This window comes from Gallinula chloropus, assembly GCF_964237585.1.
Source record: "Gallinula chloropus genome assembly, chromosome: 7".
Lineage (NCBI taxonomy): Eukaryota > Metazoa > Chordata > Aves > Gruiformes > Rallidae > Gallinula > Gallinula chloropus.
In genome coordinates, this window is record NC_140092.1 from 23,062,303 (window position 1) to 23,084,186 (window position 21,884).

The 21,884-nt window shown below is 36.6% G+C and overlaps 1 protein-coding gene across 1 annotated transcript in view; it reads right to left on the reverse strand.

Moving 5' to 3' along the window:
- Positions 1–21,884, reverse strand: part of GRK4 (G protein-coupled receptor kinase 4) — a 36,614-nt gene that overhangs the window by 9,386 nt on the left and 5,344 nt on the right. The window contains exons 2-9 of the mRNA XM_084266960.1: positions 16,647–16,733; positions 16,073–16,185; positions 11,833–11,910; positions 10,894–10,994; positions 8,808–8,900; positions 7,370–7,433; positions 6,442–6,582; positions 4,225–4,415 (exon numbers count right to left, since the gene is read on the reverse strand). Coding sequence (XP_084123086.1) covers positions 4,225–4,415; positions 6,442–6,582; positions 7,370–7,433; positions 8,808–8,900; positions 10,894–10,994; positions 11,833–11,910; positions 16,073–16,185; positions 16,647–16,733 — 868 coding nt within the window. The remainder of the gene's footprint in view (positions 1–4,224; positions 4,416–6,441; positions 6,583–7,369; positions 7,434–8,807; positions 8,901–10,893; positions 10,995–11,832; positions 11,911–16,072; positions 16,186–16,646; positions 16,734–21,884) is intronic.

Here is a 21,884-nt window from a genome sequence, read left to right on the forward strand (position 1 = left end):
CTAAAGGATAAGCTAGTAATGGAACAGATTTTTAAAACAGTATGTACATATATATTGTGACAAGAACAGTTATTCACATACAAGCAGAAAAGACTGAATAATATAAAAGAAACAATTTTAGGAATTTCAACTTTAGAATTTACATTCTAAATGAGAATAATACGCACACGTTGGTTCACCAAGAAATCTGCATGCTTTGCCCCCCCAAAATATGTAACTTGATGCTCTGAAGTATGTGTATGCATTTTAAAGTTGTATTATTTCATGAGATTAACTGTATAAATAAGTCAGCAAGACACCTTCCTCCTAATACTTTTAAGTCTAGACAGTCCTCATAATGTTTATCACTTGATATCAGAGATGAGATTACAGTACCAGAGGAATCAGGACAGATCAGAGTAAAAAACAAACAAAACCACTTCATACCAGTACCAAGAAAAAAAGGGAACTCAGCTCAAACTTTAGGTAGAAACACATCTATCTCAAAGCACAGAATACATGTTCAGCTTTACTCAAGCAAACAAGCCAAAATAGTTCAGTATCCAAGAAGGCTCATTAAAGCCCAACCTAAAAGTGAAGACTTACTAGCAACCTCTGCTGCTTAACCAAGCTAATTCTGTTCTGACATGATTTTGGTCACTCAGCAATAAAACTTGCCAAGATGCGGCTCTTAAATGCTGTTAGTTTCTATGTCTAGCAGTTCACAAAAAAAGTCAGCTTTTGGAAGCATTCAGCAATGAATTCTAGCTCTGAGAGGCTAGCTTTGGGGTATCAGCCTTCTTCTTCCACCACAATAGAGGTTAAAGTCAAAGTTTCTGTTGGAATACACAGCTGGTAGTCCTGCACCGGGTAACAGGCTCCTTGAGCTGAAAACCAAGCCCAGAACAAGAGCTGTCAATGCAATTCTAGCAACAGAAGCTGAGAAAATTTGGAGGACTGTAATGCTCACAAAACCAAAGACATTAATTTTTAAAAGTTAGATTAAAATTATGTATTCATTTTAAATTGGACTAAACAAGCCCTGGTGTATTTTTGCACCAGCCTTCCCACTGAGAAAGTTTCTGAATAGAAGTCCTTCACAGGATTTCACTGTAAAGGTGTCTACTCTGAGCACAGGCACATGGCAGGCACGGAGCTACTTGGTTTATCTTCATCAGGTCTTCAATCCCAATCTTTGACCTTCCAGGCACATTCCATAATTCTACGGGCACCCACATGAGTTGGAGAGAAAACTAAAGGTATCCAAGCAGTTTATACAATTAAAAAAAAAACCACTACCATCCTTGAGGGGTCAGGTAACTCCAGCAGGACAACTCCAGCAATTAAGTCCCTTTTGAAAAGGAGGCACTTGCTCCCCACTTTGTCTTACAGCAAATCCTGACTTTTTATGTAGCAGATGGATGAATAACTCCACTACTACCCGTACCTGTCTGTTTGCTTATTTTTCTAATGTCAGCAACATATGGCAAGTTGTAGATAGTTTCACAAGCTACCAGTGAAAAAGCAAACTGGCTCAATCGCTATCTCAGGGCAGTGCCGGGCGCTCCTTCCAGCTCTGCACCTGTTCTTTACATCTTGTGGGAACCCCACTAACTAAAATCACACACCTGACTCCAGGGTCCTACAGAAACCACTAACCCCACTGCTTGAAACTCGGTAATAACGGATATAAAAACACATGAAACACACAAAATTTGGCACTGATGTATAGTAAGTGTTAATGGGACTCACGTGCATCAAAACTGCCATTCTAGAACTGAACAAACTCCCAAGATGAACAGACTTTACTGCTATCTGCTGACACCTGTCTGCACTGAGGACTTCTATTTCCAGAAGTTCTCAATTTCTCTTTGTTCACTGTTCTACAGTACACTTTAAAGTGAATATATAGATGGATAATGACAAAAATATGTTAAAGATTGCATGTTACAGAATTAAAGTATGCTTGAACAGTTTAAGCTATTTGTCTAAAAAGAGAGTTTAGAACTCCTCCTTTAAAGCAGGGAAAAAAGGCAGTAATAGATCTTGAGACAGGGCAACAACAAAACCAGAACTAACTCAAATTTCAGGAATTCAGTGGCCCTACCACTATTAAATGCTTTCAGAATGGCAGCAAAATAAGAAAAAAAAAAAAAACCAACCCCAAAACATTCCTTCTGTACCTTCTGGCCCTGAAGAATGAAAAATATTTGTTACATTCATTCAGAAAAATAAATCATTGAATCTACTGAAATGTACAACTAAAAGGTTCCTCCCATCCAACAACTGTAAGACTGGAAGTTGCCAGCATAACTTGTTTGATGAGAATAAAGTAATTATGCCAAGCTTTCGGTTACACTAATCATATATAATCACTGTATTGCTGCTTAAATATGTTGCTATTAAGATGTCTAGCAGTGAATTCTGATTGTGTAACACGCTGCTGTAACTGATGACATTCTGAAGTCTTCCATGAGCACCTGTTTTACTGTAAAAGTTACAGCTGTGCTCATAAATGATTAGAAGAAACCCAAAAAATATACATAGAGGAAAAAAAAATTAAGACCATCAGGAAAATAATTCTACTACTGTTACCAAAAGAGAAGAAGTAAGAGTGTTTTACAAAAAGTAGATCATTTGATATTAGAAAGTGCAGGGCTGAAACTGATTGTACAGAGAAAGTAAAATTATAGAAACATTTTCTAGCTTTAGTACTCAAGCACAGTGGAACTGACATAGTACAATTTGAGTCTCTTTTCATATGTTTACATACTGGGCAGAACACCCATAGTATGTCCTACACCACATTGTTTAAATAACACCTTCAGGTATTAGAATGAAATTTAAGCCCTTCTTTTCCTCTGAGCATACAAATTACTCTGTTACAACACATGTACATGTAACTGTCTCTTGGTCCATTTTGTTAGGAACAGAGAACTGAAAATAATACCCATTCTTTTAATAAAGTGGCAGTTTTACTTAGAGTTAGTTTTGAAACTCCTTCTTTCCTTTCTCACAAATTTAAGGCCATGGAAATTCTTAGTAATTGGAAACTGACTATGTAATATAGCAGAAAGCAGAGCAGAGATCTAGACACCAAGAAGAAAATAGGATCACTCCAAGATCTGGAAGTATCTAACAAACTAGGAACTGACATGCATGTTCGAAGGTCTTCTTGTAGGCAAAGGGCTAACAAGTTAGGCTTAAACACAAGGGATATGGGCTTTTTTTTGGTTGGTTTTCTTTTTGTGTTGGTTTTTGTTGTTATTTTGTATTTTAAACAATCAGTTTTGGTTTCACTTGGGCAATGTGAAATGATGTACTTGTCACTGATCCAGATGAGCAGAATGATGAGCAAAACCTTTTCTTCCCTCCTAGCCATATGCCAAAACACAGTGTAATGTTGCAAGACTAGCCAGTTTCTTTAGGGAACCACATACACCAACCAGCCCAAGACTGAACTGTTTTGTGGTTCTGCTACATTTTGCTGTGTGTGTTGTTCTCCTATATTGGGGAAGGGAAAAACTAAGACTCATTGCATTAAAGTTATGCAGGATTATATTATACTTTAATCTTCTTTGAAAACAAGCGGTACATGGTGTCACACACCAGAAAGATAAAGAAATAATTCTTAGTCCACTACTAACTTTGTTCCATAACATTAATGTATGCCAGGGATTAAGCAATGAACGCAGATACAGAAAAGACAAGTAAGATAATACATTCTCAATTACAAAGCCTGAGGCTTCTAACAGTTTCAGTAACTTCAAAGCAATAAAGTGGTTACTGGAGAAATATGACATTAAAAAAACCAAAGAATATGAGCAATATGGATTGTAACTGACTTTATGTCCCCTTGGGCATAATAAGCAATGGAGAACTTCTATAGCCTTCTGTGAACTTCTACTTTAGAGTGGGCAGGAATACAATCCCATGTTCCTAAATCTTAATTGTTTGAATTACTAATGGATTTGCTTTGTAAATCACAATTTACTATCATTTTACAAACAAACCTTGAATCAACTTCATAATATTTTAGAATATAGCAAGTATCTAGACCTAAATAAACAGTGAGAAGACAAATAGTATCAGTAATTCTGAAAGACATGCCATGAAAAGGGCAATTAAACAATTCACTTTTCTTTTACTATGAAGTTGAAGTATATGTTTGTTTTAGAAACAATATATTCAATGCTGAACAGACATGGAAAATTGAAGGTACAAGTGTCCATAGATGGCACTCACCTGTAAACAATTCTTTCCTTCTGCAAATCCTCCAGGCCGCAGCACAGTTCCGCAGCATAGAAAATAGCCCTTTCTTCATCAAAGCCAGGATTTCCCATATTATATATGTGAAACTTCAAATCCCCTCCATTCATTATGGTTAAAACTAAACACAGGGCATCTTTCGTCTCATATGTATAGGATAAACTGACCTAAAAACAGGGCAGGGGTAGAAGATAACCATTATTCACTCATAATTTACAATACAATTTCCCCCAATACAAGCAACGTATGAATCCTGTTCTAAAACAAAAGAGAACAGAACAGCCAAGTAGAGAATTGTACTTGAGGACACAAAGGAATTTAGACTAATTTGCAGGTATAAACAAATCCTGCATCACCAGACAAAAGTTTAGTGACATACCTATATAGATATCAGATCTCCATCCACACAACAGATTTATTGATGATGACCCTCAGTTGTACATTACCTGTATAACTCTTTGTAAAGATAACATGCCCATATACCTTAAAAACCATCTTCCTTAATGAACTTTTACAAGACTCAAAGTTGTCCTGCGTTAGAGAAACTAAAAAAGTTACTCAAGATCAAATGTGCAGTTTCTATTCCTTCCCCCACCTCCCCAAGTAACTGCGTATTTCCATGGCTCAGAAATTGCCAACAGTAACGACTCAGTATAGCTTGTTAAAGTCTGTCTTTTCAGTGTAGTTGGAAAGAGGTGCCCAAAGGGAAGGAAGAGAACCTTTTTTTTCCCTTCAGATTTTAGGTAACTGTTTTTAAAGTGCATTTAAAGTAGACTTACAAACTCAAAGAAAAAACATTTTAAAACTATGTAGAACACTGCAAAATTTAACCTAAGTTGTTGAAATTACCAGCTCAGTTTTAATAGAAAAAGATATGCTATACTGGTGATCATCTGTCAGGATCTTCAAAGTGACCTACAGAGATTAACTAATTACTGAAAGCAACGTGATTTAAACTTGTTACCTATGGTAAGCTGAGTTAGGATTTTTGACTCAACACACGTATTTTTAAATGCAGTATAAGTACAAACTGTAAGTTTGTAAGCAATAAGTAGCAATAATAATAGCAACAGTAATAAGTCCAAACTCTTCCTCCAGAAGCATAAATCCAATACTAAATAATAAAAGGAGATAAATATACAAATCAGCTACTCAGGGTAAGGGTTCCTATTTGGTGGCTCTAAACTGACCTGTCCAGCTATGAATGACTTCACTTGTGACACAGGTGTAACAAGTTACCTACTGCTGCCAATAAATACAAGATTTATCAGTAAATGGATTTAAAAACAAAGCAAAATTAATTTAAAATTAATATTTAAATGACTAAAATGAAAAAATAAAAACGACCTAAGGGAAAGTTGGTAGATTTTTGATCATTCCAAGTTATTTCACTGCTTAATAATTAGAGCTACTAACAGACCCATAATGTACATGATAGCATCAGGTTACAGTATTTAGAGTTTAATTCTGTACAATTTTTATTGAAAAGTTATGTTAATTGTTTCACATCCACGATACTCTTTAAGGCTCCATAAGCAGCAAAGCAATATAACAAATCTAGTCAAATTTCATGTTTATCTTGAAATGTATAAGCAATAGAGTAATGAACACTATGAAAGTACCTAAGGACATAACCCCTCCACTATCACAAGTCACAGAAATGCAGGATATGCAGCTTCTAATGGCAATTATGGCAGACTCTCATGAAGTTACCCCTTTGTAAGTGCATTTATGCATGACCTCCAAAAATGAAATTAGAAATCACCATTAATTATAAGAAAATAGTTGCATGGGAGTGAAGAAGAGGGGTAGGCTGCAGTCATATGCTACAGCAGAAATAGAATTTACGTGATAATTCAAGTCTGAGACTACAGAATAATCTACTTGTGTTTAAACAGAGAGCAAGGACTCAGTGGCATCAGCATGCTGGAACACAACCTAATGTTTTGATTTAAGTGAGAAATAAAGCAGGCAGACTAAACCCAATTCAATATTTGATTAAAAAAAAACCCTCTGCACAGAACTAGTCACAATCACACACAAGACATGTTTATTATTTTATCAATCATCTCAGCAGTGATACATTCTCAAAATCAATTTTCAAGTGTCTTGTGCCCACAAGATCCTACAAGAGACTAAAAAGAAACAAAGCAGGACATATTTTTGAGAATAAGATCAGAAGTAGATACTTACTACAAACCTACTATTCACTTTCTCTAGAATTCTTTTTTCATTTAGAGCCATTGATTCTCCTTTCCTCTTCTTTATTCTCTTTTTTTCTAGCTTTTTACAAGCATACATTTTTCCTGTTGCCCGTACTTGACAGGCACACACCTAAAAAAGAAGGAAGGTATGTCAGAATCTTTAGGGGTTTTTGAGAATTTCTTTAAAGACAACAAAATTTTACTTTTTCACGCTCCTGAATACTGCCAGAACATGAAGGTCTGTAAGCATCAAAACAAAACTTTCACCCATGAAACAATCTTGAAGGGTCACAGAATCATAGAATCACCAGGTTGGAAAAGACCTTTGAAATCATCAAAGCTTTAACAGAAGTAAATTAATGGGATTATACAGGGATAAAACCATGGGTTGGGGTTTAACAGTTCCATAAAACTGTGTTTTGTGCTGTTGAAACACGTGACTGTGATCACATCCAGGCAAACAGGACAAATGACAAACATTCACACCATAATCAAGCAGGAGAAAGATAATGATAATTTAGTAATCCTCTTTCCCCTTCAACAGAGGTCTCTGGTTAAAGCATGTAGGAGGGAAAAAATCCCAATTAATTACAAATAGAATAAATAAAGTCTACATTTTTCCTATCAGGTTCACGAATATTCTACATAATTACCAAGTAGAAACTACATTCTCGTTGCCAAATGAAATTTCTACACAGAAGCAACCAGTTGTAGTTAGTGGAAAGTTTTCTCCAACTTCATACATGACCTACAATACTTAAACTGACACATTAAAAGAAAACAGTTTAGATTCATGACAGTTTGCCAGGCAATGTGTCAAATGTAGACTGCTAATTCAAGAGTTAAAAAACTGCTCCTCCTCTGTATTTTTTTTTTAAATGAAGGACTGTCTTGCAGAAAACTACTTCAGTACTCACCTCTCCAAATCCACCTTTGCCTAGTACTCGGTAATGCCTGAATGTGTGTTTGGTTACTGGTTGCCTGATTAATAGAAAGAAACAATTACTTCAACAGGAATTACAACAGCCAGTAATGCCCTCCCCACACCAAGGTCTGTCTTCCTTTTCTCCTTCCTGTTCTATGACATCGTACTGATAAACACTTGCCTTGACCTCAAGAAAACACTATTGTAATGAGCCAAATTTCAAAGAAAAGGGGTGCTCTCATTAGAAACATTGGCTCCCTCATGTGGTCATCAGATAGGCACAATAGCAGGAAGAAAAACTGATGAATTAGTCCTGTGCTGTTGATGGTTAAAGCCTTATCTGTTCTCATCAACAGTCAATTCATCACCTCCAGTTGTCTCCCTTAGCTGCGGTATCCTGACACGTAGGCTGAATTTCAATAAGATCATGCTTACATTACAGCATTTTAAAGGTAAACAATTTCTTATTTAACTTTGCTGTTTGGCTTTTTCAAAAAAGACTTGTGGTACACAACAGCAGTTCATGAGCCAAACTGTTGAGGTATTGATGTAGTGGAAGGGGAACAGATAAGTGGAGGCACTAAGTCTCAGCCATTCTATTCCAACACACTCCCAAACATGTAACAGAGCAGGGCTATTTCACGATGGCATGATGGTGAGCTGGAGCATTTTGTTGTGTTTTAAAAGAACATTCACTGCTAATGCATCTTTGTTCTCAGGACAGCAAATGGAAGTTCATTTGGTAGAGAATTTGGTTTAATTATTTGAGTAACTTCCCTTCTCTTCCTGGCTTTTGCTACTAATTCAGTCAAACAAAGACACTGTATAATTGGAATTTACCATAAAATTAATGCTTGAGCATCTTAATGTATGTCATTGTGATACCCAGCAGTGCTGGATTAGAATCAATTTGTACCAATTTAAGCCTTCTGAAAAACTTTGGACACTCATTTAGTATTGATTTAAAGGCTCAAACTAGATTCTGATATATACAAATCTTGCTGTCTTGCAAGTCTAGTCTAGATCTGTATCTGTATCCTCCTGAAAACCTGATTAGTTACCCAATCACCCAATGGGTTATACAACTTGCTTATTAACAAATTTGCTTATTAACCACAATTAAACCAAGTTTGAAACTAAAGGCTGATAGCATTCCCAGAAAGACTGGTTTCCTACTGACAGCCATCCACATGATAACGCATTTGTGTTTACAAATTAACCACTTAAAGACTCCTGGACAGATATTTCTGTTGGAGTCCTGGCTCTCTCACTGTCTCATCAGCATCATCCTTTACATCTTGCCTTTCAGATCATAAATTCTTAGACAGGCAGTGTCACTCATTAGGGGTCTGTAGCATTTCTAGCATAACAAGCAGAACTGGCCACAAAGCAAAGCAAAATTATAATGCAAATATTATAAACAAACTTACTTTTCCAGCCATTTCCACTGTAAAAAACGGGAAAAATACAAACTTTCTTGGTAAGCTTCAAAAGGTCTTCTGCTTAGGTATTCATGGACAATTCTAGCAACAGGAAAATAGAATCAAACTTAAACTGAAAACAGCTGATGAAGCAGGAGATGCTATCAATCGATTAAAATGTGCTTAAACATAAAAATGAAGCTACAGACAGAAATTGCTCTACAATGGTTTTAACCCAGGTGCAAAGGGGGTGCCTGACAGGAAAAAATGGTCATGTCAAAACACTACTGAATGCCAAACTACTGTTACTTATGGTAACTAGAAAGTTTGACCTCTGCGTTCTGGTTGTCTGCAAGCCCACCTAAAGATCATCTTCTCAGTACTTATGCAATGCATGTACGACTCCACAAATGTGACCTCTGAAAGATATTTACAGGAACATATCTCTAAGTTTTCATACATTATTTGGAGGCTACAAAATTTTATTCTAGGATTTGAAATCTAAATACTAAATGCCACATCCAAACCTGAACACTGGGAGGGGCAGCAGGTAGAGGGGAGGAAAAGGAAAATAAGTAATTCAAACTGCATTTAGGTATTCACTGGACAGAGGAAAGGAGATGACCTACATGGCAGAGCCTCCATTTGAAATTTGTTTTACTCATCCCTTTCAATGTTATAATCTCAGGTTGTTATAAGGTATGCTTGTTTTGATTGCCAGGGAGATGACCCAAGCAGTGACAAAACATGTTGTAATCCTTCAGACATGATCAAGCATGCCTTGAAGAACCAGTAATATTAGAAACATAGAGGCTTTACAAAGACATGCAACACTGGTAAACATGTACTGTTCCTCCAAGAAAAGCCTTCCCTGCTGCTGTGTGAAATATCACTTTATTGCTCCAGAACAAAACCAAGTAATTTTTGTTTGTCTTAACTATCACAATCGAACATTTACCAGCCATTTTATCACAGAATCCTAGATTGGTTTGGGTTGGAAGGGACCTCAAAAATCATCTAGTTCCAACCCCCTACTGTGGCCCAACCCTCCACTAGACCAGGTTGCCTCAAGCCCCATCCAACCTGGGCATGAAGACTGCCAGGGTGTGGTGGTTCAGGCCTAGCTGAGCACCACGTGGCTGCTCACTCATGCTCATCCCCACCTATCTCTCCCATCCCCCCAAGGGATGGTGAGACAAAGACAAATCTCAGGGGTTGGGATAAGGACAGCAAGAGAGAAATAATACCAAACATCAGCACTTCAACAGAATATATGGTGATAACACAAGGCGATTTGCTGACCCAGTGACCTACCAACCAGTTTTCCCTGTGAAAACTCTATCCTAGCTGAAACCAGGACACAGGGAGGGAGCATCCACAGGTGCTCTGGGCAGCCTGTTCCAGTACCTCACGACCCTCAGAATGAAGAATTTTTCACTACAATCTAATCTAAATCTCCTCTCCTTCAGCATAAGGCCATTACTCATTGTCCTATCACTCCATGCCCTTGTACACAGTCTCTCCCCATCTTTCCTGTAGCACCCTTTAGGTACTGGAAGGCTGCTTTAAGGTCTCCCCAGAGCCTTCTCTTTTCCAGGCTGAACAAGCTCAACTGTCTCAGTCTGTCCTCATAGGAGAGGTGCTCCAGCCCTCTCACCATCTTCATGGCCCTCAATTCCACCTTGATGGAATATAACTCTTGGCCACAGTTCAACCTGTTTCCATGAACTGCAAGTTGTGTAACATTATTCAGATACCTTTCAAGTTCCAATATATAACTTCCTATTTCTCCAAGTATCATCAACATGGAAGAAAAGTCACTCACTCAAAAGATAAGCATATTAAAAAATAGAAATAATATTCAAACTTAATAAATACTTGGTAGCAGATAATGGTGTGAAAAGCTCCAAAGTCAAACATCTCTACATGGTATCTGAAGGAAATCTAGTCCTTTAATAAATCTGTTACTAATTTCTTATCTACACTCATTTCAGACCAAATACTTCCAAGTATAATAACTTCACCTTCCATTTCACTCAGAAACACAAATTTGTCATGTGATACTCAAACTTAGCACTATGCATTCTTATCCTACCTGGTACAGTCCTTAAAAAGATCCTTAGAAGGGTTCTTTTCCAGTCTTGCTTTACATTCGTTTACTGTTTCCTGAGGTATTTCTGGTAAGTGTGCTGCAGACTTTGCAAAATTAAAAAAAAAAGCAATAATAAAAGCAATTTTGTAAATCACTAGAACAAGTTAAGTTCTGTATTCAAAGTGAAATGAAACCTGGAAACAGGAAAAGCAAAGGAACGATTTGACTAAAGAAACATCCAAGAAAGCCACATTCAGGCAAAATTTTTATTTGTTCCCTATTACAGAAAAATGCATTGACAACTATTACAGTTATTTACTATTTCAGTATCTGGGGAAACTAACTTGTCAGTAAGTCTTATTTCTTTCCCTTTCATTAAATCTACCACCCAAAAAGCAAGTTATCCCTTTGGTTTGGATGGATGACAGGAAGGGGAAAAAATAGACAATTTAGGAAACTATTTCAAATCAGACAAAAAAAAAATCTGTCAGTTTATTTGTTGTGGGGGTTTTTTGTTGTTTTATTTATTTTGTTTGTTTGTTTGTCTGGAGTTTTTTTTTCCCCCCAAACTGCATGTGTTATGGGAGTCCGAAGGAAAGTATCAGAAGAGATGTGGCAAACTTGGAGTCTATCTGCTTTTGCATCTGCAAGACCTTCTCAAGATGACCAAAATAAAAGGAGCAGAAGGAGCATCTATTCATAGGAAGCAATGATCTACTGATGTATCAACAGAAAAGCTTCTATCACATACCAAAAAACAGAACTTCTGCTAAAGTTGATAAGTTTCATAGTTTTAGAAGGCAGCATACCTTTCAGAAAGGCAAAAAAGGGACTAGTGAAGTTCAAAAGCCAATTTACAAGAACATTACAACCACTTAGGTTTCCATTCATCTGACATTTACAAAACACTTCAAAGAATATTTTGCAAAATAATATATTTACCCCATTAGTGAAGTATGTCTCTAAAACTTTCAGGCCACAGTCTATACGCTTTTCATCTGAAGATACCTCATATTCTGCCTAGGGGAATGGAATTGAAAATTAAATTATGTTCAGTGCTATTTGGTACTAGTGTCTTTTACATGATGCTAGGTAAATTTTATCATGAATATTACAATGCTCCTAATATAACTGAACTGAAGGCTCTCACTGCTTAAAATCTATTTAAAGATTTTTTTTAGGCTACATAGTGAAACCTGTATGAAGAAAGTCTTAAGAAAAAAAAACACATGGAATTTTACTTTTGGAAAACAGAAAACCTAACAATTAGTCTAAATGCAATTATAAACACTGCATTCTAGAGGTTAAATTAGATCAACTGCAATTAAATAGTATTTATGTAATATTGTAGGACAGAATGATGCAGATGGGAAATAATTAAATAAGAGTACAATAATCAGGTTTTTCCTTCAATGTATTTTTTTCTTTGTGTATTTTTATTTACTACAGTCTTGGGTAAAACCAGGATAAAACTACTACTTTCTACAAGGTCATATTAACAAGAAAGAAGCGAGGTCTAAACCAAGCCCTACTTCATTCTTTAGGAAAATAAAATTGAGCAGATAAAAAAAAATTGTGAAGGTTTTGACTCAGTAATATATGGTAATGCAATGTAGAAAAAGCCCATGATGGAATACAACGCTGTTTCCAGATAAACAACTGGCAGATTAATAAAGATCCAGATTCCTATGAAAAAACCCAAGTCATAAAATAGATACTAGCACTCAAAACCACCAAGGACTGCTTGCTATTAATAATTTTAAGGAATATTCTAGAACTAGAAATCAGAAGTTACACCATTTTAAGACGATACAGTATCTGGGGAAAGAATAATTGGAAAAGACTGATCTCAAACAGGAACTTGTATTAGCTTTCTAAGCTGGGACAACTCAATGCTTATTTCATGTCTCATAATATAAATGAATGCACCCAGGAACAAGGACTACATGGCAGACCTCCAAACTGGAGCACAGTCTCATACAAAACAACAGTTTGGCCTGTTGGGACAACAATCATTAAGAACCACCTATGAAATTCCAAGTGATTGATCTAATCAAAGGTTATTCACATTTATAGATAAAACTAGAACACTGAAAATGACAGTTCAAGAATCAAACACACACAACACTGGAAGTAACAGCAACTATGAACTCCAGTTCTGCAATCAATTGCAAGTAACCCACACTGACTCATTACTAAGCCACCAACATCTTTTTGTGCTGAGACATTATGGTACCAACCACTTCAGCGCAGTACTCAAACCCATAAACAATTGCAAGCCACTGTCTTTGATACTTTAATTCCACAACAATCAGTCTGATGGTAAGGAATTCTACAGCAACTCCCAAGCAACCTGAGCAGGTCAGAAAAGTTAATCAACCACAGCAGCGCACTTTCCACCTTTAACATTTTCAATTAAGCCAAGGTAGTCACTGATTCAGTACAGTTAGCACACTGTTTTGCACAGATACTGTAATTTAAAAGGAAGTTTAAGAGAGAGCCTTGTCAACTCATTTCTCTTACTCACAGAGCTTAAGAGGGAAGTCTGAGCTGTCACCCATTCCTTTTCATACTTGAGTAACCTTGTCCCCAGAGAGTGAAATGAGTCACTAGATGATTGGATAACTGTAATTCCTCACTTTAATTTCTGCCACTTTTATTCAGTTATTTCACAATTCTTTCTGTAAAGCCAAGCTGACTCCAAACTTAAAGGTCATGCTTTCTTTAGAGTTAAAGCTTACCGGTCTTGGTACTCAGTATAGACAGACAGCATAGCATTGTACTACCTTGATTTTGGGCTCCTGAAATAATCAATGCTGCTGAGATCACATTGCTTCATACAAGAGTCAGAAAACTCTTTCAATTAAAACGTTAGGCTCTTAAAACTATGGTATTTCATACCATAAAGTTTATTTTCAAAAAGATTAGGTCTCAAATGTATTTAAAATTAAAATAAATAATTGGCAAATCCCAGGGTAAAAACCCCACCACCTTAGCCTTTCCCTTCATATTATTGCCTTATAAGCAAAACCAACAAGAAGAAAAAAAAACCCTCAACCCACACCCCCACCCCAAAACAAGCTTGAACAAGCTTGCTGGAGTCCAGTCCAGAAAAGGCAATCACACTAACTCAGGAACCATCTCTAAAGAGACACTAGGTATTTTATCTCACTTCCTTGATCAGGAAAAGCATGCTTAGCTTTCAGATCATGACAGTCATTGATTAGGGATTATTTTAGCTCTTAGAAAACTTCTATTTCAGTGCTCCCCAAGCACACTTCTTCCCCATTATTTTTCAAATGGAAGTTAAAAAAAATTAAAAAATTAAATTGTGAAATCACCCATTACATCAGATTATCTCAACTACGACAGTCTTTGTTAATTCACAGAAGTGTTGCAATCTGTGTGGCATTACAGATTGTATGTTTCAAAACAATTCAAATTTTTCAGTTAGTGTAAAACACAGTTACTTCTTGGAGACAATTTCACCTGAAAAATTGCATCTGTAAAGCAAAGGCATGCCTCCCTTACAGTCACAACTAAGATGTTTTTTCTCCTTTATGTTGCCAAAATTTCTGCATCTCCTTATCTAAGCTTTTAAGGATTTAAAATGTGTACAGAGGTTGTAACCACTAAGGGTACAGCCACAGTTGTCAGTAGTGTCCCCACTGTGCGATGGCTTACGTTCACTTCAGGGTATTTAGCTCCACTGTTCCATATTTCTATTCAATATATTCTGAGTCTTCAACTGTCATGTTGGTCTCTGGGATTTGGTGCTAGAACAGCTTCTATGAGTCACAGAAGTATGGTGAAATGCACATGGAGAATAAACCTAATTCCACAAAGATTCACTAACATAGGGCAATTCTACTTATTTGACATTCAAGTTCCTCTTCATCTGACTAAGTGCCTCAGTTTATACTCCCATGGTGGTTGGGGGAGGGGATTGAGGGGCAGGTACAACACATGATACAGTGAAAGTGGAGGACACAGCAATAATCCCCCACACTTTCTTACACCTTGCACCTTTCAGAGCCATCTTACATTCTGAGACTATTTTGGAACACTTTTAAGCAGCAGCACTACCCTACTTCTATGTTCTTTGGTCATTTGTTCCCTGAATATAAGAGCAAAAATTAGTGGGATAAGGCAAATTGTTCTTTTGGCTGCAATCTCAGTTTAAGCATATAACTGTGCTTGGATTAACTATGAGGGACAAAGAATTAAAAGCTCTCAGCTATTATTCTCTCCTCTTACAGACTGTTGTGTGTCTGCTTACTCTTCTCATTACTCTCCCCCGCTTCCTACCAGGGTTTTGTGTGAGGATGACTGCAGGCACATTTCCATCCTCCCCTCATTCTTCAGTGTTGGATACCAAGAGGCAAATGTATCAAGGCAATACACTTTCTTTTCCATTGGTCTCTAAAATCTTGTTTCTCCCCTCCCGTAGTTGGTTCCCTAAATTTCCATCTCCATTGTATTTTTTTTAATTAGCACATTCTGTCTAGCTCAGGGCTTCCAAGCAAATTGCAACATTTTCAAGTCTATGTTTACACCACTTTTAAGCCTGAGTATCCTAAGTAATATTCATTGTACATACATCCTTTTGGGTTTAAGAAGTAAAGTAGCATGACTTTCCAAAATCATTTCTCTTCTCATTGTGCCCATTTTTGTAGCTCTGAGCACATCAAGGAGCAAAGTAAAATAAGGAATTAATTCACTTCTTCCTATAGCCATTTCCAGCAAAGCAGGGCTTCATCATCATGAGTAACAGCTACTTGGTAAAACAAACACCATAACTAACTTTACCCCTTCCTCCTGCTTTCCCTTAGTTTCACTGCTCATCATGACACCATATGGTATGTAATATCCCTTTGGTCAGCTGGGGTCAGCTGTCCTGGCTGTGTCGCCTCCCAACTCCTTGTGCATCCCCAGCCTACTCACTGGTAGGGCAGTATGAGAAACATAGAAGGCCTTAACACTGTGTAATCACTGTTAAGCAATAACTAAAACATCCCTTTTATCAACACTGTTTTGGTGAAAAATCCAAAACATAGATCAGCATAAGCTACAGTAAAGGAAATTAACTCTATCCTGGCCAAAGCCAGCACAAAAATAAAACCTTCCATAAACACAAACATATAAGCTATAGCCTACTGTTTTCCAATATCTCACTGCTTACCACTGCATCCAGAAATTCAATGCATCTTTTCAAATCAGGTCTGGAATCACAGAACTGTCTGAAGAGAAGTCTTCCTATCGGCTGTTTGTCACAAAGTTGGTTATAATCTCTTTCTGAGAAATAAATAATTAAGTAAGTATCTTCATTTTTATCTTGATAGTCCTTACTCCCTTTTGAGAAGGGATCAGAAAATATCACTAAACCACAAAGATTTTACATTAGCATATTTGGCAAAGATACAAAAAACCCACAATGATCCCAAAGAAGCATGAAACACTTCCAGCCCCATTTGTCTCTTTTATACTATCACATTTATTACAAACACATTGAATGATAAGGTTAGGTTTCATTTGGTTTGTGGGGTAAAAAGAAGCAACACTTCAACATGATTACTTTTTCTAATTCACGGCTTTGTAAATTATCCTTTAGGATAAATTCTCTATCACATTAGAAGTCCAACAGCTTTTTTGATAATTAGCATTCAGAAGCAAGAAAGAATTCTTACAGTTAACACCACCAAACTTTTACCCTTCCTTCTCAAAAAAATCAGCAGACCATTCTACAGAACACCTACCTATTGAGCATCTAATACCTTCACAATGACTAACAGGTGGCAACTTCAGCATCTCTCTCCATTTTTTACTACGCCCACTCCGTTTGCCTAGAAGAAAAAATATGAGTAATGTAAAACACAATGCTACCTCAGAATAAAATTAAACATAACATTTACAGCATAAGATTAGGTCACTTCTCCACAGATCTATCAGACCACATCTAATGCCTAGAAAGAAATACATCTACAAAGATATCCAAACAATAACAAACTTGATATAGAAGCACCTTATATACCAAACACTAAAAAAATGCAGAAAGTCTTTTGCAATACAAATATTTTGCATTTTGGCTGTGCATACAGAATATCTCTGCAGAGACAAGGCAAATATCTAGGTATGCTGAAAATTACAAACAGAACTGAAACATCAAACTATAAAAAAATAGAGACCTCTCTCAATGATGGTAAAGAACTGAAGACATTAAAGGTGAATAACAAAATACATAGAATAAAACCACATTTTTGGATAATCAAGTTATACATTAATATTTTCTCTTTTTTTTTAAGGGCAATAACGATTAGACCCCATTAATAAATGAGTGGGCATTGCACAAATACACACCACTTATTCCAGACTAAAGGATATCAGGAAAAAATTAGCTGTTGTAGAATTCAGACTTTTCAACACCTCAGATTTCACAGCACTAGTATTCAACTAATTTAACAACACAATTTTCCCCAATGTTTCTCAAAAACTGTATCTGTGCTCCATTTTCTATGTAAGTTGGAATTTTTGCATATTAGTTTGACCTGAAGAAGCTAAATCCAATTACAGAAGACATGTATACTTATCAAAAAAGCAGAGAGATATAGGGAAAAAATATTTTTAATTGCAAAACATTTCAGTGGAAAAATAATTTTTGTGCTGCAAAATATTTTAAGAGAAGATTTTGCTAAGTGATATGGCCAGATATGTTTCCACATGAAAGAACAGTAGCAGAACTGCACAGAAACTTTGCAACAGTACCAAAGCAGCACATACTGTTAACCACAATAGGAGAGAAAGGAAGGGAGTTACCCTATCTAACCCGAATAGAAACCAAGCAGCGAAGAGTGCTCAGCTCTTTCAGAATTAAATTGTTAGTGAGAAAGGAACTAACATCTTCAGAATAACAAAGTATGTATGAAAATAAGAACTCTTCACTCAAACATACAGCTGGTTGTGCAGTTCCAGCACTGCAGTCAGAGCAGTTCCAGCCTGGGGTACCTTAGCTGGTATCAAATTTACATGATCTTTGCTAACAGGAACACTGACGTCTCACTGTGCTGCTGCTGCTGCAACATAACATTCTCAACTCTAGCTAATCACTAGAAGAGTAAACAAGGAATACATAAGCTTTGAAAGGTTGACTTGCAGAGATTCTTCAAACTGATACCTGCTCTCTTTTTACTTCCTAACGTTGCTCTGCAAGTCTTCCACCTTCCAAAATATTTTCTAACACAAATATATGAAATCTACTTCCCCCTTCACACTTCATGCAGCACCAGAACTAATTGTGAAGCTGAAATTACCAGCATCACTAAAGCAAACTCCAACTATTTTAACAAAATACTCTGCTGTTAAAAAAAGAGCTGAATATGTGCTAGAAGAAAATGACACCACACAGAGCAGAGAGATGCATTTCCAGCAGAAGTGAATATAAACAAAACCAAGGAATACTAACATAGATAACCTGAACACATGCACTGAATAGAAAAGGACCAGGTACGGATTATTATGTGATCATGAAAAACAACAGGCAAAAGCATCAACTTAATTTTTAACCATGCAACTGAACACATACACTATGCTGCAAGGTCCACAAAAGTTAAATTTCTGCTGTTAGAAACTGCTCAGAAAGACTCATTTATACATGACACAGTATAATCACTGTTGACCAAGAACGATAAACTGACCCAAATTCACACCACAACATTGTTGGGAAGCAGTAAAACTGAACTATACTATACCCCAAGTATATCATCCTCTGAAATGCAGGGAAAGAAAAAAAATCCCAAACTAAAAAAAGGGGATCACTGGTACATTAGAATAGATTTCAAGACCAACACAAGCAGGTCTGCTGTATTTTGCCCCAAATATTTCACTAGCTAGTTATGATGTGAACTTCATTTTATAAGAAAGGCCATACACTGGCATATAATTCACTATCCTATACAAGTCAATAAAGACTACATATAACTTATTAATTATTTTCAAGAATAAAGTGCTTCGGATTATCAACTAAATCAACATGATCTCTCTTCTCTGAACTGACTGTTCTCACATTTACAGCAAATGCACAGAAAGTCTGTATGTCCAAATAGTGTAAAGAGAACTAATGACCTACATAATTTACAAATAAATTAGCCATTTCTGGTAAAAGTTATGGGAGGAGGTCAATTTGTCATAATATTCCCTAATCGTGAATTTTTTTTCCATTTCTGAGGCAGTTTAAAATATGTATCAAATCAAATTCTAATAGTTGTGGTTTGTAAGTGTCTTAATATTGATTTTAGAGGTTCTATTCTGGATCTCACTCTAAAATACTTCAGATAAAATTCTTCCAGAAAGACCAACAGCTTACTTTCCCACACAGCAGCAACAAAGCCATTAGGTTAATCTGTTCTATGGTTGACCTATATGTGGTTCAGATGAATTACCACTTTTGCCTCTTTCAGATGTAATTGCTGGCTAGAACAATGTTCAACTTGAAGCAACTCATCTTTTACAAAGAGAAGGGTGGATGCAATACAACATTATGGTAAGAAAACATTGCAATTACATTTTCAGGTACATGAGAACTTCACTGTCTTCTCCTCCCCAAATTACTCCTTGGAAGTTAGAATTTCAGCATTCACCTCTTTTTTTTTTTTTTACATGTTTTCACTTCTTAAAAGGATGCATACTAAATTAAATTAGGTCATGGCATTAGAATATGGTATGGGAAAGTTTCTAGATGTTTTCCTTTTTGAGCAATTTTTTTTAAACTTCAGAGAAACACTTGAAAAAAACTTATGTAATACAAGGTGGTTGGTTTATTCATCACCAAAAGCACAACTAGTCTCAAAAAAAACCAAAAAAGGAACTGCTGTAGAGAAACAAAGCAATGGGGTTTACAAACAAATAAAGGTATTTTTCAAGTCATCAGATGGAATTCCCACAGCAAGGGCGATCTTACTTGCAGACAAGGATTTGTAACATGACTCTCATTTCACTGAGCACAAACTTCCCTGAACATTATTAATCACTCTTCCTTGAGATACACAACTTGGATTCTGACATACAGAATGAAAATAGTCAGAAGCAGCATACTGTCTTGGGGTATACGTGGTAAGATTCAGCAGCACCTGCACTGAGGCTGAGATTCTGCCATTGAGTTGTTCAGGGACCTTTATGCTTCAGCTTTCCTGCCTGTAAAGGGCAAGCAATGTATCTCTGAGGTTAAGAAGCACACAGCTGTGAAGCACTTGGGGTTCACGATTGCTACAACATCATTCTTGCAAAACTGATTCCACAAACCAGATTGTCAGATACCAGCCGAGAAAGTCATACCAGACCACACCCAGATAAGCTCTGAAAGCCTAAAACTGCCACAAGAAGATTACCTACAGCATGCTTTTAACTGTATAAATCAATTAGTTCAATGAAAAATGTGAAAGAATTGATGCATGAGCTCTATACATCATCTACACTGGGATGCATGAGAACAATCCAGGTAGATACACTGTCATACAATCCATCTTTCCTACATCTGAGGAAGTTGCAGGCCAGTTTCCTAACATTTCAAACTCACATGAATTCAAATCTTCTCTTACTTACAGACACATTTTCATTCAAACCACTCACAGTAAGGATTAAAGCCTTTCACTGAAAAAATCAAAACATTCCTGTTTAACTAAGGCCTTATGCTAACAAAAACATTTCTATGCACTGCCCACTACATAACAGTACTTTGCATTTTGATGGTATGCCCTTACTGGTGCAAGAACCACTTTCAAGACATAAAACACTGCAGAATGAATACCTCCGGGCCTCAGATCAGAATGGTAACACTGAAGTAGCACCAACTTCAGGCAAGTGAAGAGAGACAAGTACAGACACACCATCACTTGAGGAAGGCCATCATGATTCCAGTTCTAGAAACAGCTCTTGCAGTACTGCTTTGTGGGGTCTCTGCAACCTTCTCCATTGTGCAGGTTGGGTATATTTTTTGGCATCTCAGTCCCTTGAAAAATGAGCCCCATCATAGTTTAAGAACTAGGTTTAACAGAGTGTCATCTCTCTCATATGGAGAAAGTGTTTTGGGGTTTGTTTTTTTTTTTTTCCAGAAGTATGATACATATAATTCTGGCTTACCAGAATGACCTAGCTGAAAATTCAGGTTTCCGGACAGGATAGGCACCTTCAGTGTTATGAACAAAGGCAGAAGGTAAAAGCAAGCAATCCAATCAATGAACACGTAAAAGATACAGACTGTTACGGCATTTTTAAGATAATATTCTTCACACTCCTGGTTTCAAGGCCCTAGAGTCGGACTTCAGCAAGGTAACATGCAAGTCCTCTTGCTCATCTGACAGAGTAGCAACACCATAAGCAGTTAAAAACACCAGGTACCTATGTGAACATTTCTGCAGCTTGTTTATATGCACAATCATTTATTGTTCCCACAGCTATAACCACTTGATTAACTGGTTCTTCACATCAGCTCTATATCCAATTCCAGTAATCATGCACATTGAAGAATGCTAGGGCATACATACTGAACACCTTCTGCATTTCTTCAAAGATCAGGTATGAAATGCAACTAATCTGAACCAGAATTTATTAGTCTAATCTTGCAGTTAATGTAATATCTGTGTCTACATTTAATTTTTATGTGTCTGTAACAATTTAAGGAACAGGGTTTACAAGAAGAAAACAACCCTAAAACAACAGTAAGAAAGCTCCAATTTTACAGACAACTCTGTCAAACAAGCATATTTTTTTATCATGGTACATCAAGACTGCAACAGATAAAGGAATTTTACTTCTTTTCCTAAGTAGGTTGTGAAACCTCTAGTTCTAATTGCCACGTTTGAAATAACCAGAGCAGCAGTGTGTATCAATAACTGGACATCTCATGTCGTGTTTATTTAGTAAATGTAATTATTTAGATTCCAACATGCCCACATGCATTCTTCTTACAGTTCATTAAATAAAGGACAAAAAGGCAGACATTG